Source organism: Protopterus annectens, chromosome 15.part0 (assembly GCF_019279795.1).
Source record: "Protopterus annectens isolate FY-2018-M chromosome 15.part0, PAN1.0, whole genome shotgun sequence".
Lineage (NCBI taxonomy): Eukaryota > Metazoa > Chordata > Ceratodontiformes > Protopteridae > Protopterus > Protopterus annectens.
The window spans coordinates 668284373-668302577 of NC_056749.1; the positions used below are offsets into that span (position 1 = coordinate 668284373).

The window sequence follows — 18205 nt, forward strand, 5'->3', positions numbered from 1 at the left end:
CCACCAGCTCAATAGTGATAATCTGTGATTCAGAGACATGATATGGCTGTAATGAGTAGCATGTCATTAGCAGGTCATTCTGATATCTGAATCGAACATTGGTGCCTAACCATGGTAATATAACACTACTGCACAGGGTCCATCAAAAACATGGACACACACACGCAGGCAGACAGACAGACAAGCATGTGTGCACGCGCACACACACACACACACACACACACACACACACACACACACATACCACTATGCCTCTACATGTATACACACAAACACACATAGAGCTTTGCAGTGCCTGTCACCTGCAGTGCTACCACCTTCAATCCTTCCTTGGAACCAAGTGGCTGTACACCATCAGACATATACGTATACTTTTTCTGCTTCACTCACCAAACAGCACAGTACAGCTATTCTCTGAATCTCTCTATTGTGCTGTTTCTATGTTGACAATATTTTCAGCTGAGAGCGCACTGCTAATTACATTAGCTACACTCCAGGACTGGTCTTCACCAGTGAGATCACTGTCCATGCTACAGCTTTCATATTGCTATAAGTGGTATAGCAGTCTCTGAATCATTCAAGTCTAACACACACACTCACATGCACACACACACACACACACACACACACACACACACACACACACACACACACACACACACACACACACACTGTGGTATCCAGCAGTGACTAGGATTGTGCAGTGTGTTAGGTGTTTCTTATTCCCAAGATATGGAGTTTGAAATAATACTTTGTTTGAAGTTTATGATGTACCAGATGTGCCTAAGGAAAGATGAAGATCTTTGCTTTCAGCAGAGCTAATACACAAATGATGAAGAAAATGAAAAAATATATTACATTTCATTAAAATATATTTTGATTCAGCATAATATAATGCATAGGGTTCATTATTCTTCATTATTATTGTATAATATGTTTTTTCTTGTTCATGTAAATGTTGACATTGTGGGTGTATTGAAGCAGATTTAAAAAACACAGCTAGTGTGGTGCTATTGCCACAAGTATTGTTAAAACTGACTAAGTCAAAACAGTGTATTGAAAAAGTGTAGAAATGAATGTACATCTTATTTCTCACATTGTAATGGGTTTATATTGATAATTACAAATATTTTTCTAAAAAGGAAGGGATGGAATTTTTATGGCATCCATGAAGATTAGTATTTCAGAACTATAAAAATGAATGATCACTCTTGTTCCCAGGAAGGATTTGATGAGATTCCATTACTGATTTTTGCATTTACAAGACAAAAGGACTGAAAGATGTGGAAGTACATTTATGTTAATTCTGTAGCAGTGAATTAATCACTCATATTTGACATCCTATTGAATATTAATTATTGGTTGTAGTCCTATTTCTTTTATTTTCCTTATGTGTTATTTTATGTGAATTCCCTTTCTCCTTTTATGCCCCCCTTGCATTAACTCTCCCAGTGCTCTTTCTCTAAATAAAGTGGATGTTTATTTAGTTTTGTTTAACATTTATGCATAAAACGGGTGGATTTAATTATTGTGTTTATATATTTGGCATACTGGGTTTATTCACACATTGCACATATATGCACAAATGCATCTTTGTAATAAATAAAATAAGGAATCACTGTACTCAGTGGACACACTACCTGCGCTGGCTAAAGAAACACACGGGATGCAATGCTCTGTCAAAACGCCACCCCATAAAGAGTGTCTGTTACTCTCTTTCATGCCATCCTTTCTTTGGACTGCAATGTTGCATCTTAAATTTTTTCTCTGAGCCTGGCAAATCGTGGCAGTACAAAGAAAACAGAGGATGGTCATATACAAACTAATGGTTAAGTATCAAAGTGTATGGCATTCCCTGACAGAAACTGACTCCTTACTCTGGTCCTCACTGTAATGTCAACATCAGCTTTGGGGCCCACTGTATTCGGAAGCTTTGTTACTGAGCCCAGCCTTTGGAAGAGATTGCAATGTCTGCCCTCAGGAGCTAGAAATAAAAGGGACCTTAAATGAGGATGTAATGCCATATTCTGAGTAAATATACAGTTCATTCAAGTATATAGATTTAAATGTAAATTAGATGTTTTTATACTCCGATTCAGCTCCTTAACTAAATGTTATTTAAACTATTACCTGTGTTACTCAGCTATAGTCTACTTTTATTAAATGTAAATTAGAGCTTTATTCTTTGCATATAACTTCACTTCACTTAAAAAAAAATTAAATTAAGTTTATTGTCCTTTATTCAGCAACTCAGTTGTACTTTCATTCGATGCAATTATGTTATTCTTTATCCACCAATGGTAATCCAATTTCATGTCGATTGGGTATTTTTTGTTCTGTAGCTATCAAATCCACTTCATGTTGACTAACATTTCTTCACTCACATGCGTTACTGTCTGGAGAATTTAGTTGGCTATCCTGTCCTTCCAGCATATAGTTGTCAATGTAAGTGAAAAGTTCCTCAGGCGTGACAGGATAGATGTAACGTTCTCGGTCAAGACCCAGCTTGTCTACTAGAATTATACTGAAACGTGAACGGGACAGCCTGAATGCTTGCCTGTAGAAAAAGAAAAGGAAAATAAAACAGGAAGTTAAATGAATATCTCATGTTAGCTGCAGGCTTCCAATCTAAGCCCAAGTCATTCCAGCATAATAGTTACAGAAAACTAAAAATACTATCTACATAACAGGTTCTAAACAAACTCCTCCTCCAGTATCCCATTCATTGTGAAAATTATATTAGTAACCATAAAAATGTTGTTTGCTTCCAGTGTATAAAATCTGCACACTTATGATGTTTTACATTGAGTTTGAGATTTTACAGAATTTACCCACACAAGAATGTATGCAGAAAGGAAGCAAGCCCAATATTTCTTCACGTTCTATATCACTGTGAGTCTTAGACTGTATTTACTGCTAGTCATCTATTCTAGATATTTTATATTTATATATATATATATATATATATATATATATATATATGTGTGTGTGTGTGTGTGTGTGTGTGTGTTTATATATATATATATATATATATATATATATATATATATATATATATGTATTCCATTCACTTGGTCGAATTACACTTGGTCGAAAATTATTCCAGGCAGTTCACGTCACTGAAAGCTCACTTGGTCGAAGTTCATTTGGTCGAAAATGGAATATAGCCCCTGCCCCACTACAGTGCAACCCTGGAGTGAGAATATTACATAAGGGGGGTGTGGGGGCCACAGCCCCCCACATTATGCTAATAGTTTTTACTAAATATATATATATATATATATATCTATATATATATATATATATATATATATATATATATATATATCAATGCATTTCTAATGGATATACCTTCTTATAACAGTGAATACATTAAAATTATGTGGGGGGCTACACCCCCCCCCTTATTTAATATTCTCAGTCCAGGGTTGCACTGAAATGGGGCAGGGCTATATTCCATTTTTGACCAAATGAACTTCGACCAAGTGAGCTTTCAGTCAAGTGAACTTTCATTGAAGTGCAATGCCTGGAATAATTTTCGGCCAAATGAAATTCGACCAAGTGTATGGAATCTATATATATATATATATATATTTATATAAAAGACTGAAAAACCAAAAGACTGAATCCCAAAAGATGGAAAATTCAAAATACTGAATGATGGAATTTGCCCCTTCTCCACTATTGTGCAGTCTTGTAGCTGGTATATATAGTTAGCAGTAGGTGTAAGGAGACTTCCCCCTGCATTAAAAATGTGTTCAGTATTTTGAATTTTCAGTCTTTTGGTTTGTCAGTCTTCTGAGGCAGACCCATATTTATATATATATATATATATATATATATATATATATATATATATATATATATATGTATATATATATATATATATGGGTTCACTTTATAATCTCTAAATACTGAAATATCGAATTTCAGTATTTCGAGACTATAAAGTCGAATGTTCGGAATGGCGAAAGTGCATAACCGTGAATCTGAATATTTCAAATTCACAGTTATGCTTTAACAGTATGTGACGAGGAATGTGTCGTGTGGATGGTTTCCGGTTTAGTATGTAGCTTTAGGTGTAATTTAAGGTAAGTGCCTTATTTATAATGGTCTTGGGTAGGTGTGTGTGTATGTGAGTGTGTTTGGAAGTTGTACGTGTGGGTTAGGTTAGGCAGGTAAAAGTATGAATGTTTAAATGTTGAATGTGGTGGTGTTTGTATATATGTGATGTGTGTGTGTGGTGGAGTGTAGAATGTCTGTTTGTGAGTTTGCTGTCTTTTTCTGTTTGGTGCAATCTCGGAGTTAGAATATATAAGTAGGGGGGTGTGGGGGGGTTCCAGGAAGTTTACACCCCTGCTTATTTGTAGTGTAGGTTTGTTAGTTTGTATTGTTTTGTTTGTGTTTATTTTTGTAGTGTGGGTAGTTTGGTGTTTGTGTAGTGTGGTATGTGTTGTGTTGAACTTTGCGATTTTAAATTTCGCGGTTTTGGAGTTTTGGTATTGTTTGGATTCGACTTTATAGTCTTGACATACTGAAATTCGATGTTTCAGTATTTCAAGATTATAAAGTGAATCCATATATACACACCAAAAAGTAAAAAAAAGGCACACAAACAAACCAATTAGAAAACCTTTTGGATGTTAGTTGGGATATTTTGCAGACACCTTAATGGTTATTAATATAATCTGGGTGTAAAGACCTTGTATTTCGGAAGTATAGCCAAACAGTTCACTTACGCTGTGCTGAGGAGGTCGTAAGAAGGCCAAAACATGCATGTCCACAGCTATTGGGGTTTGGCTTTATTGGCCTGAATATATCCACACAGACTTAGAAAGATGGATATTTAGCAACCATATTGTTGAAACACTTAAAGGACCTCTATTACAGGAGGTTTAAGATATCACAGAGTGTAAAATCTAACTTAGCTATGTTTTTCTTGTAGTTTTTTAATTGGTTTGTCTGTGTGACCTTTTAACATTTTGGTTTTTTGGATGTTAGTTGGGATATTTTGTAGACACCTTAATGGTTATGGACAATGGGTGTAATGACCCTGTGTTTATATATCCATATATATCTATAGCCAAAAAGTCCATTTATGCTGTGCTGATGAGGTCATAAGAAAGCCAAAACATGCATGACCACAGCTAGTGGGGTATGGCTTTATTAGTCTGAATGTAACAACAAACTTAAAACCCATATAGCTGAAACACTTGATGTCCTTAAAGGGTCATTTGCATATATTCCATGGGCCTCTATTACAGGAGGTTTAAAGTATCACACAGTGAAAACTCTAGTTTGGCTAGGTTTTTCTTGTAGTTTCTTCTCATTGGTTTATCTGTGTGTCATTTTTACTTTTTGTTTTTTGGATGTTGGGATATTTTGCAGACCCCTTAATAGTTATGGACATCAGCTAAGTGTAAAGACCCTGGGCCGGATTCACGATGGCTTGCACGGAGTCTAAGAGTAGAGTAAGACTCCATGCAGCCATCATGTCCGACGAGCAATCCAGGAACAGCCTGTAGGGGCGTGTAAGAGAGCTCCTAAAACGCCTCTTACACGGACAGGGCTGGGATATGCAAATGACCTCACTTGCAGCTGAAAGGCATGCAAATGAAGTAAATTTGCGATCCAGGAAGCACAAACCTGTCCGAGTAGGAGCCGTGTTAGTTGCAGAAATGTACTCAGTTGACAACTGAGTACCGTTCTGCAAATAGCACAATGGAGCCTTGTCAGCTCCAAATAAAGGTTGCATATGGTTGAGGAAGTATGCTAATGGCCAAATATACGGCCATTGGAAATGTTCCCATATGCAAAATTAAAATAAAAATACTTTTTTTTTTGGCGATTTCCGATGTTTAAGCATAGCGCAGCACCGCGCAAACGGGCTGTGTCACAAAAACCACAAAAATAAAAATTAAAACCCACAAATGTGGAATTTATGAAAATTGTTAAATTACAATGTAAGGGAATAGCAGGCTGAAGACAACATGGCCACCGAGTAGGGGTTGCTAAGGGGAGAAGCCCAGTCTAAGACATGTAACCAAGCATTAGTAGGCAATCCTATGTAAATGAGTGTTAGGATAGTGAATCGCACTTTTACATAGCAATTGAGCACAGTCAAAGGAGTGTAGGAGTAGGATATGGGGAGTAACAGAGTAGGAGATAGGTGACATCACAAGGGGGGTATGTATGAAAGTAGTGAAGCTCATTGGAGCAGAGTGTCATGTGTTAGCTGTCAGTTAGACATCATGGAAAGAGGTGTGTCAACAGGTAGGCCAGGGAAAGCCAAGAAATGGAAGGTGTATACTGTGGATAACACCAAAGTTTCTTGCTGAGCAGGTATGCGTGTGTGTCCTCGCCCGTAAACCCGAGTAAGACAAAGTGCGCGTATGGAAGCGTGAGTGCGCGTGTTTAACCCGGAGTAAGCATGTATAGGGCTGTTTAAAGACCTGTAAGCACGTATGCGCTGGTGTGTGTGCGTTTTCACCCGAATAAGCAAGTTTTAGTCCGTCTAAGCATGTGTGCGCGTGTGTGAGCTGGTGTGCGCGTGTTTGCGCTTGTGTGCGCAGTGGTGCCCCCGAGAAAACAGAAAGGAAAAAGGAAGCACAACAAATAGTAGGAAGCTACCAGGGAGTACTAGCAGAGCTAGCAGGTGAAAACAATCAGAATCAGGCAATTACACAGGCAGAACACTAGCCCAGCCCAGCACTTAAAATTCTGCAAACAACAGTGCAGTGTGTTTCTCTCAAGAGACACTGCAACACTGGAGTAAGCTACTAGAAGTGAAAACTCAAAAAGCTTCACTCAGACAAAAAATGCTAGGGGCTACCATTGCTGTTATAAGGTGACATATGCAACATGTTGAGGGTGGTGACAATGCAAATGCTGCCGGACAACCTACAGTGAGGAGACGGAGAAGAGTGTACAGGCCCAGGGTCACCTACCAGGGGTTACATGAGCTGGAGATAGTGGAGCGCTATAGAGTGGACAGAGACCTCCTGCAGCAAATTGTTGAGCTGTGCAGGCCACGCCTCACACACAGGACCAACAGAGGGGAACCCATCCCAGTGGAAACCAAGGTATGTGTTGGCCTAAGAATACTAGCAACACGTACCTTCCAGAGACCAACTGGTGATATGATGGGGATATCACAGGCATCAGCATCCAGGGTACTGCACCAGTTCCTGGATGCGTCAGCACATGTCGGTGATCATGTATATTTCCCCAATTCCAGTGAGGTATTGGCCGACAATATGCGTCTCTTCCAGCAAATAGCAGAACACCCTGAGGTAGTGGGTGCAATAGACTGCACGCATATACACATTAAAGCACCAGGCGGTGAGCAGGGTAGGGCCTACATTAACCACAAGGGCTTCCCCTCCATCAACTGCCAGGTTGTGTGTGATGCCCAGGGCATAATAATGAATGTGTGTGCTGGCTGCCCTGGAAGCTACCATGATTCCCATACCTGGCATCTGACGCAGTTGTACCAAACATTTGCCAATGTGGACATCCCACATGGTCACCTAGTGGGGGATGCTGGCTATGCACTGGAGCCGTGGCTGATGACACCCATCAGAATTGCACACACACCTGAACAGGAACGCCATAATGAGGCACACGCACAAACATGAAATGTAATCGAGCGTGTGTTTCGGCTGCTCAAGTCACGGTTCCGGTGCCTGGACACATCTGGTGGAGCCTTGCAATACTCACCAACTACATGTACCCAAATTGTCATGGTATGTGCTATGCTACATAATATGATTCTGCGAAAACAGCTGCAGCAGGATCAGCATAGGCCTGGGCCAAAAAGCCCCCTACCATTGCCAAGGCCATTACAGGCAGAGTGTGACTTGGAGGAGGAACAACTGCCCCAGTAGGCAGAAAGAGGCGTGCCCAGTATGCCTTGGCCTTGGCAAAGAGGCAATGCATAGCACATACACTGGCTCTGTAGGAACCCTGGAAATGATACCTCTCTCTGACTCCCACATATAGTGAAAGGGATGCCTAAGTTGACACAACCTGCTTTCAAACATGTACAGGGAGTGTAGTATGTGCATCCGACATAGGCAGCCCTGCAGCACCACCTGAGGCATGATTGCCATGTGTTAAGCAGTGTAAGGTAGTGCTAAACAGCATTTACCACCATGTAGTATATGCAAACTTGATGACCTTGAGTATCATCCTACCCTCACCAAGCATGATGCCACAATATGAAGACAAGATGATCAATTACAACAATTGGCTTAAGTATTGGTGTCAGTCAAAGGGGATCCAATGCCTGTCAGCCTGGGATGACATGCTCGACAAGACATGATGCTTTGCTAGGGACGGCTTTCACCTGTCACCCCTGGCCTTTCCTCCATAGGTATCACAAGGGATAAGAAACTAGAAGTAATGCTACTCAACGCCAGAAGTCTAAACCACAAGATGCACGCACTCCAAACTCTCCCCAGCATGGAGAATGTTGATATCTGTGCAGTAACAGAAACCTGGTTCAAGGCTCCCAAGAGCACCCTAGCACTAACAGGTTACACCTCATACCATGCTTTGCAGCCCCAAAACATGGAACAAACTACAAAAGGAGGGTGAGTATCAATATTTGTCAAAGATACCCACACCCCCAGGTTGGTGGCACAGCATGAAGCATCAGAGACTATCCATGTGCAACTAAAAGTGGGTGAAACCGCCTTCCAGTTCATAGCCTGCTACAGACCACCCTCCTAAACCCAGGAACCACACTTGGCTGACTTGCAAACACATGAAAATATGAAGGTCTCCCCAAACACCATTATATTGGGCAACTTCAACTATGCCCAAGACCAGAAGTGTATCCCTCACTGGTAAGATCAGACCATAGAGTAATCTCACTGGATATTCACATCCCGACCCCAGCCCATGCCCAGAAAACCACAGTGAAAAACTTTTCTCTAAAGCAAATTTCACACTCCTCAAAACCGAGGTGGAATCCTTCACAGCCCCTGTGCCTGTGGAAAATACGGCCCAGACCTCAGAACCCTTTATAAATGCATTCTATGAACACCTTCAGGAATGCATGGATCATGCAATCCCAAATAAAACCAAGACCCAATCCTCCAAAGGCAGGCATCCTGTCTGGTGGACTCCAGCCATAAACAAACCATACAATACAAGGAGGAAGCTACTATATGACAGAGCAAAATCCCAAAAAGGGAAGGCATCTCCAATCAGTATTATTAAAAACCAACGGCCACATATAAAATCGTCTAAGGCCAGCTTTGAGATAAAAATTGTACAGGACACTAAGGATAATCACAAGGCTTTCTTTAGTTATGGTAGGAACCTGGGTGGGAATTCCCAGATATGCTCAGAATTAGTCCAAAATGACAAACAATACACCAAACCCACAGACATTGCCAACATCTGAGCTGACAGGTTCAGTGCAAACTTCTCCCCCCCTCCCCACCAAAAGGGCAAATATCTATCCCAGCAGAGTGCTGGCCCCCTGACATCTCAGATGCTCAGGTAACAGCCAGCCTTCCCAAAGCAAAACACACAGCATCAATGGGACCAGCCGGTGTCCTGGGCTGTGTCCAACATGAACCCCAAGAAGAATTGAACACAAACATAAAACCACTGTTCAATCTCAGCCTTACCACAGGATATGTACCCAAAGAGCAGTGTACAGCAACAGTGGTCCCTCTCCACAAAGGTGGTGCCTCAATGGATACTGCAAACTATCGCCCCAGAAGCCTGACTAGCTTGGTCTGCAAAGCTATGGAAAGGATCATCATGGACCTCAGAAATAAAGATATTGGGGACCTACAGACACTGGATCCTACCCAGTTTGGCTTTGTTAAAGGCAGATCCTGCCTCTTAAACCTGGCTGAGTCATTTGAAACAGTCACCAAGTCCATTGACGAGGGGAAGGTGGTCCACACAGCCTACCTGGACCTCGCAAAAGCCTTCCATACAATACCCCACTTGGTCATTATCGATAAGCTCACCAGCTTCAATATAAACCCCTATGTCACTAGATGGGTTGAAAACTGGCTCAAGGACAGAACCCACATAGTCTGAAATGCTGGAGCCATGTCAGACTCCAAACCAGCTACAAGTGGCATCCCACAAGGCTCAGTCCTGGGACCTCCCTTGTTTGGTATATATTTCTCGGAGGTACAGGCCAACACAGAAGGACTGTGGCTGAACAAGTTTGCAGATGACTGCAAACTGGGTGCTATAATCGACCCTCCAGCTGACACAAGCATCCTACAAATGGGCCTCATAGAAACAGACAACTGGTGCCAGAGCCATGTCCTCAAGCTAAACGCAAAAAAGTGTATAGTCATCCCCTTTGGCAAAAACTAAGTGCCCACAAATTACCACATAGGTGGTAACCCATTAAGTACTTTAGAAGTGATAAGGGACCTGGGGACCCAAGTTGATAGCAATCTCTCATTCGACAACCACGTGGCCAAAGTGGTTAGAAAAACATTTCATATAGCCCACCTAATCATGAAGGTATTCACATCTAGATCAGGGGAGGTCATCGTGCCTCTTGACTCATCCCTCATCAGGCCCATAATTGAATACAATGCCCCTTGTGGGATGTACCTTATCAGACACCTGCAGCAACTGGAAAGACCCCAAAAGTACCTCACCAGGAGGATCAAAGGGCTCAAACAGATGCCATTTGCTGCCCAGTTAAAGAAACTGCAGCTCCACTCAGTGGCATACCGCCTGCCCAGAGGCAATCTGTGCCTGATGTATAAAGCCATGTCCAACCTGGAATCAATGGACATGCTGCACCTTGGTAAATCTGAATCCCATCAAGCTACACGCTCAAGAGACCTGAACCTCAGGACTGAAATAAATAGGACATGCTGGAGTGACAGATTCATAACCCAGAGGCTCCCTCCACTCTTGAGTAAACTCCCACTCCAGGTTAGCCAGAGCCCCTCGTTGACTCACTTCAAGAGGAATCTTGATGAGTGGATGGGAGATTGTAGGTTTACCCTGGGTATCACTTCTATGTCACTGTTCGACAGAGGCACAGTATACTAACCTTGAAAAATGTCATAGCAAACTCCAGGTAAAATGTGTGTTGAAAGCCAAACACACTCTGGCTAGGATTATAAATGCCCTAGGGCAGATAGCCTAGTATGAACCTCTGAACCTATGAACAGAATCACACACACCAACTAGTACAACTGTGGTCAATGTGGAGTAATGTTTGGCAATGTCCACCCAAGTTGGTGAATACACAGCAATGTTGGACAAGCCTGGTTTAAGTAGGCCATAGCTGAACAAAATGCAACATGCTCATATTTGCCCAACTGGCCCTTAACCAGTCTGGTCTGCTCAGTATGAATATTTAAAGCAGTGATGGGACTCAAACCCAGGATACTGTGCACCATAGTGAAAGTACTGAACCATGACAGTATTGCAGTGTTCAGCCAGTATGAAAGAATGTTGACAAGTCTTTGCAAACTATCCCATGGAAACCCTGCAGGCACAGCATAATCCCTGTTGAGTTATGACACAAAGGAGTCTGGCAGTAAGAACACAACATGACTTCCAACACACACAGTATAAATGTCAATATTGGTCATGTTCACACACAACCACAAATGTAGTGGACTTCAGATCACAACATATGGAAAGGTCACACTAGGCATGCTCACACACTTGGATAAATGAGACATATGTCAGGCAACTAACCATGGAAAGCCTGAACTGGGCATGCTCACACACTCAGGGTATATTCTGAGTATAGCAGTAGGCCACACATATCTGGCAGTTGTATGTGTTAAGCCAGGAACCTCCCACGATCCAGCAATCCACCCTGTGCACACAGTTAAGTGACAACAGACACATATATTAATATACTGGAACCCTGTCATGATGAAACATGTTCCGCAGATACACAAGTTGTTCATAGAAACTGAGAAAGCTACGGCAATAAAGACCTGCAAACAATATCAGCAACAAATATTGTGCATCCCGAACATACACATAGGTGCAGAGGTCGATACTAGGCTGTCTGCCCTAGGGAATTCATAAGCCTAGCCAGAGTGTATTTGGCGTCCGCCTCCCCAGTAGAGTAGCCTATTGTGCCTCTGTAAAGTAGGTCACAAAAGGCACCCTTTAAGGCTAGTTTGCTGTGCCTCTGTCAAGCAGGGGCACAGTGGAGATCCCAGGAGTAAATTTGCAATTTTCCATCCATGCGGCTGGATTTTGCTGGAAGAGGGTTGGTGAGGGGCTATGTCTAACTTTAATTGGGATTCAATTCCAGAGCGAGGGGAGCCTCTGGGTAATGAATCTGTCCCTGCAGCATGTCCTGTTTAGTTTTGTGCTGAGGTTTAAGTCCCTGGAGTGTGTAGCTCTAAGGGTCTTGGATGTTATGAGGTGGAGCATGTCCATTACTTCTGGGTTTGACATGGCTGTGTATGGCAGGCATAGATTGCCTCTGAGTAGGCGTTAAGCAACTGAGTAGAGCTGGAGATCCTTTAGTTGAGCTGCATAGGACATCTGTGTGTAGCCCATGATCCTCTTGGGGAGGTACTGTTGTGGTCTCTGTAGTTGCTGCAGGTGTTGGGTAAGGTACACCCCAAAAGGGGCACTGTACTCAAACATGGGCCTGATGTGTGACTAGTAGAGGGCCACAATGACCTCCCATGATCTACATGCAAACCCCCATGTGATAAGGAGGGCTATATAAAGGTCTTTGCAATGACTCTGTCAATGTGATTAGCAAAGGAGAGGTTACTGTCTATGTTGGTCCCCAAATCTGTAAATACGTCTTCTGTACTTAATGGATTACCACTTATGTGGTAATTTGTGTGCACCTTGTTTTCCCCAAAGGGGATGACTATGCATGTCTTAGCATGTAGCACGAGGCCATGGCTCTGGCAACAAGCATCCATCTCTGTGAGACCCTTATGGAGGAAGCATGTGTCAGCTGCAGTGTCGCTTATGGCCCCCAGGTAGCAGTCATCTGTGAAGTTTGTTAGACATAATCCCCCCGTGTTAGTCTGAACCTCAGAGAAGTACATACCGAACAAGACAGGTCCCAGAACTGAGCCCATGTATGCAGTTCTCTTTGAATGGAATGGCCTTTTTGAAGACTGGGATAACACACTAAAAGATGTACATTCCTCTTTGGAAAGACTGATGATGTCAGCACCCTATAAATACAGCAGGAGAAGGGAAATCATCCAGTAATGCGAATAGCGTGCTGTGCTAGTGTGTCTCTCTCAAGTATCATAACATAGTTAGGTAGGGGTTTGAATCCTACAAATGCCATGTGTGTGTTTGTCACACAGTTTGTCAATGTGTTGTGTGTTTTGCTTTTATTATTGTATGACATATTATCATAACAGTAATTTCAATGCACACATCAGGTATGTGTGTGCCATATACAGATACGTACCTGTGACCTCTAATAGTTCCTATGTGTGAAGCCTGCCTCATATGAATACAGTTGTTACCTTTGCCAGCATGTACCACAGCTTCCCAGACCTTAGGCCATACATGTATGTTGGTGACAATGCAGGCTACTGCAGTGATCTGTGTCCTAGGCCAACTATGTGACACACACCCATGAAAGCTTTGATAGATTAATGTGGGTGAGGGTTCATGCCTGGAGTATATGTCAGACATGTTAAAACACAGCAAAGTCTGTGAGTGATGGACATCCAGTGTAGGTGTATGGCAACTGTTGCCGATATGCATACAGACACCTTCTTGCTTAGGTGATACACTGAGGGACTGCAGAATACCTTTGGAAATGTGAATATCACAGGATAGACAAGATAACACTTGTCCACATGTACACACCATTATCCATTCTACATGATGGGTGCTACCACCTACATGGTACTGCTGGAATACTATGTTAAGTACATGCCGATGACAATGCTACAGTTGCGTTACAGCAATACAGCATGGCATGGACAACAAGTATCTGTCTGTATGATACCCTTGTGGTGGTTAGGTGTGTCATGTGTAGAATGCATTGTAGGCCACTGTATGCATTTGCAGTCGTGGATGGACATATCCGTAGTGTGTTGGCATGTACGTGAGACTGCTATATGCCAAAGAGTATTGTTCCCAGGGATGTGTGGGGCTCAGTAAGAATGGCTACTGGTATAGTGTAGTACTGCAGGGATATAACTGACACCGGGTTTCCTACATCTGTGTATCAGTTGAGGAGACACCATGTAATGACCACTGAATGTCAGGCTATGTAGGTTGTGTATACCACCAGAATGCAGACCACTGACATTTGGAAACTGTATCACCCACAGCATACTGTCAAACCATGTCATACATACATGTGACCCCAGGTGAAACATATGTGTAGTACACTGCAAAGTGTCCACCAATAAGAACTACAATGTCACCCTTCCCATGTGTGCACTAAGCATCTAGATGCAGAGAATGCAACTTCACCTTGTTCACAAATGTACACCTGCAACTCTGTGCTGCAAACAGTACACATGTACTGTCCACTCCCCAACACATGCAGACACAGGTACACACAACAGCCATGTGGCACATGTGCAGACAGTACACTTTGGGAATTAACACTGGTGTATACAAAACTACAATGACAATCATAGTGTTAATGCATCATGCATGCTTGGATATACCCACAACGATATCATTACACTGTACTGTTAACAACATGATAATATTACTACAGTGCTATGTAGTCACCCTGTGCATCAGCACCATGCTATCCTGTTCCTGCATCAATGTTACAGATGGCAGGAGGTGGCACAGTTTTATCATATGCACAGGGTGTTTACTTGGTTTGCCAGAGTCTGCCATTGACACATCCAATCGACATGTATGTGTGTGTGTTAGTGAGGGACAACAGTACAACATGGGGCAATGTTGATGCGATGTGTGTGTGTATGTGTTAGCCCTAGGTGTTAGCATTATGTGTGTGTGTATGCATGCACACAGTTATACCACGTGGCTACCATATACGGGTGTTTGTAGACAGCCACAGACTGTACCTGCCAGATCATACAGATCTCTGTCTCTGGCCATGGACACGGTACCTGTGCCTGGCAGGGGTGCTACGGACAGTATCAGGTACTAAGCCAGACTGGGTACTGTCATCAGAGGCAGTGGGTTGTTGACTGGACACATGTCCCTGCTGGACTGTCCAGAGCCATGTGCACGTGGTCTTCTAGGATGGTCTAATGACAGCACAGACCCAGCATTGCTGGGGCTGGTACTGGCACTATGGGAGCGGATGTGGGTTTGTTGTCTGCTATGACTGCCAGATGATGATGTTGCTGGCATACGTCCACGTCGATGCCTCAACCGTCCTGCACTGTCCTGGCTCGTGGACATGTAGTTGTGGAAGAGATCTAATGTGTCCCCCCAATGTCTATCAATGACCTCGCTGATATTATGGATGGCAGCCGCAACATCACGCATAGTGTCATTCATAGCGGTGCGATGTGCTCTAAGCTCCCTCAGACCCTGTCTGGTGTACCGTTCCATATGTGCCTGTGCCTGCATTACAGCCCGGAACATAGCTGAGGTTGAAAGACCTCTGTGGGCATGTCTGACAGTGGCAGTACGACCACGGATGCTCCCACGAGAACCCCTGGACATCTGCCTGTGTGGTACCATGTCAGGAATCTGGCCATGGCTGCTGTGAGGGGATGCATGTGCCAATGATACCACACTACCCTGGTCAATGCCCACTGTATGCTGTCCCTCAGCTAAGGACATTGGTGACATTGGATGTATCAGCAGGATGACTGTGCGCATTGATGGGGTTGACTGCTGTGTAGTGTCGATTGGCTGACCAATGACAGACCCTGTCACACCTCCCTGTGCCATTACACATATATCATCATTATCACTATCCCCAGCAGTGGCTTCAGGTTCCCTGCTGCACTCCAACAGAGCAACATCAGAACCTGTGAGAGGAAGACAGGAAACACGGTTTACAAATGTGTACATGATGTTAGCACACATGCTTACATGCACACAGGCACACAGGCACACATGCACACTCCTCAGTCCAGCAGATACAAACACACACACACCTGCAATCCAACACATACACAATACTGTTTGAGGGTGGGTGACAGTATCACAAGGAAAAACATCACTGCACACGTGTCAGCATGCAGATTATGTGTTGCACAGGAACATGCAGTGCAAGTGTAGACAGCCCTTATTAATAAGAGTATACGTGTACTTGATGCTTGTGTGTAGTTGTTCAGTGATTGTCTCCACCCTGGGACACAATGTGTACAAGGACAGAACAATGTTGTGCAAGTGTTACAAGCTTTGGGTGCATATATTTGCACACACACACACACACACACACACACACACACACACACACACACACACAAAACACATGACGGTGCTACACAATAACTGCTATGTGTACTTTTGTGGTCAGTGGAACTGGATGTGGTGTAGTAACATGAACCATGATCAATATGCATCTTGTGGTCAGTCAACAATAATAATGTGTGCCACACAGGCAGCTAGCATACTGTACCTGAAGTGCAGTAACATGACTACATCCACAATTACACAGCCACTTGTTACATGGGTGTGTAAGGTGGCCAATAGTGAGCATTGCCTAACATGAATGTATTATTTATTCAAGACTGTTGCACAAAGACATGATAGGCCTCTACCCCTCATGTATATTATGTGTGCTGTGTAGATTATAAGTGGGATACTGAAGGGTGGGCATACAGCAGGTGTCATAATTGGACATGTGTAGCAGGCTAAGGTGTAGTGTCTATGCCAAACATGTGTGTGTTGTGTACATGTGTATCAGGTATGCCTATCCAATGTCCGGTACTGTGTTGCCACATGTGTGTGTGATGCTCTGTGTATTGCATGTGAGTGAGGCAGCTGCTGAGAATAATGGGATACGCATAGTCTCACAGCAAACATGCACAGCATGCATTATACGTAGGTGTGTTACATGTGCACAGACTACACCTCCATATGACATGCACATGTCATTAGCAATAGTATTGTTATTACACACTCACCAGCATGGATTGGCTGCCTTGCTGTCACTCCAGAGGGACCTTCAAAAATATGACAGTGATTGCCAGTGGCCACAACTGTGCCATTGATACTGTGAGTATGATAAAGTACAGTAGTACAACAGTTGGCTTTCACAGGTGTACAGATTATACGCAGAATATCAATCTTGCACAAGAATAGGCAGGTTAACAGCTACACACACAGTACACATCTCACACATGCATAAACTACCAGTACAGAGAACAGTCAACTACAGATATGGCATGTTACCTGCACACTCCATTTCAACATGCTGGGTGGCTCCAGCCTCCATGATGACACACGTTTGTGGATGTTGTTGTTATAGGCCTGGAGCCACGACACTTAGGAGGAGCTCCTCCACACTGGTGGGGGGGGGGGTGGATAGGTACCCCACCACCTGTGGCAAGCTGTTTTCTGTGGATATCAGACACACGCTGCCGGACATGTCTAATTAAATCACTGCAGTGATGGCGTACCTGCTCATATGTCCGGTTATGCATGCCTATGTCATTTACCCAACGGACAAGATCTTGCCACAGTGCAGCCCTCTCATGCTGGTTCTGGCTGGTCCTGGAAAACAGCACAGAGAAATTCTGCACCAGGCTCTGGTGGATCTCCTGTTTCTCTGCTGCTGTATAAGGTGGGTTACACTGATGCACCATCGCCCTGGAAGGAAAAGAAAAATATGTGAGCAAGTCATGTGGCACACTTAATATTCTAATGTACTGATATCACTTAACTGCCATATATAGCATCTGTCTGTCTATCAGGGGATACACATGTTCAATACCACATATCAGTGCTCATCCCACAACTGTCTGACAGTGCCTGCCACACTCCATACAACAAACTAGTATACACCAGCACTCGGCACACTGTTTGGGATACAATGCACAACCTCACACTGGGGGTATGTATCAAGCTAATGGATGAAGAATATTGTCATCCCATGCAATGAATGCAATGCACATTTACAGTTTCAACAGTAATCCACCCTAGTCTTTGGTGCCATACTCCTACCTGACATATGTGCACAGTTGTTAATATAGCCAGCATACTGCTGTCACAGAGTATACATGCTGCCAGGTACACACACATACCCTGTAACACACATGTGATTGCAGCCATGGTACAGGCATCATTACACACA

The 18205-nt window shown here is 43.2% G+C and overlaps 1 protein-coding gene across 4 annotated transcripts in view; it reads right to left on the bottom strand.

Moving 5' to 3' along the window:
- Nucleotides 1-946: 946 nt before the first annotated feature.
- SRPX2 (sushi repeat containing protein X-linked 2) overlaps nucleotides 947-18205 on the bottom strand; it is a 473560-nt gene continuing 456301 nt past the window's right edge. For all 4 annotated transcript variants that reach the window (XM_044057516.1, XM_044057515.1, XM_044057517.1 and 1 more), the window contains one exon: nucleotides 947-2557. In XM_044057516.1, coding sequence (XP_043913451.1) covers nucleotides 2377-2557 — 181 coding nt within the window. In that variant the 3' untranslated portion in view covers nucleotides 947-2376. The remainder of the gene's footprint in view (nucleotides 2558-18205) is intronic.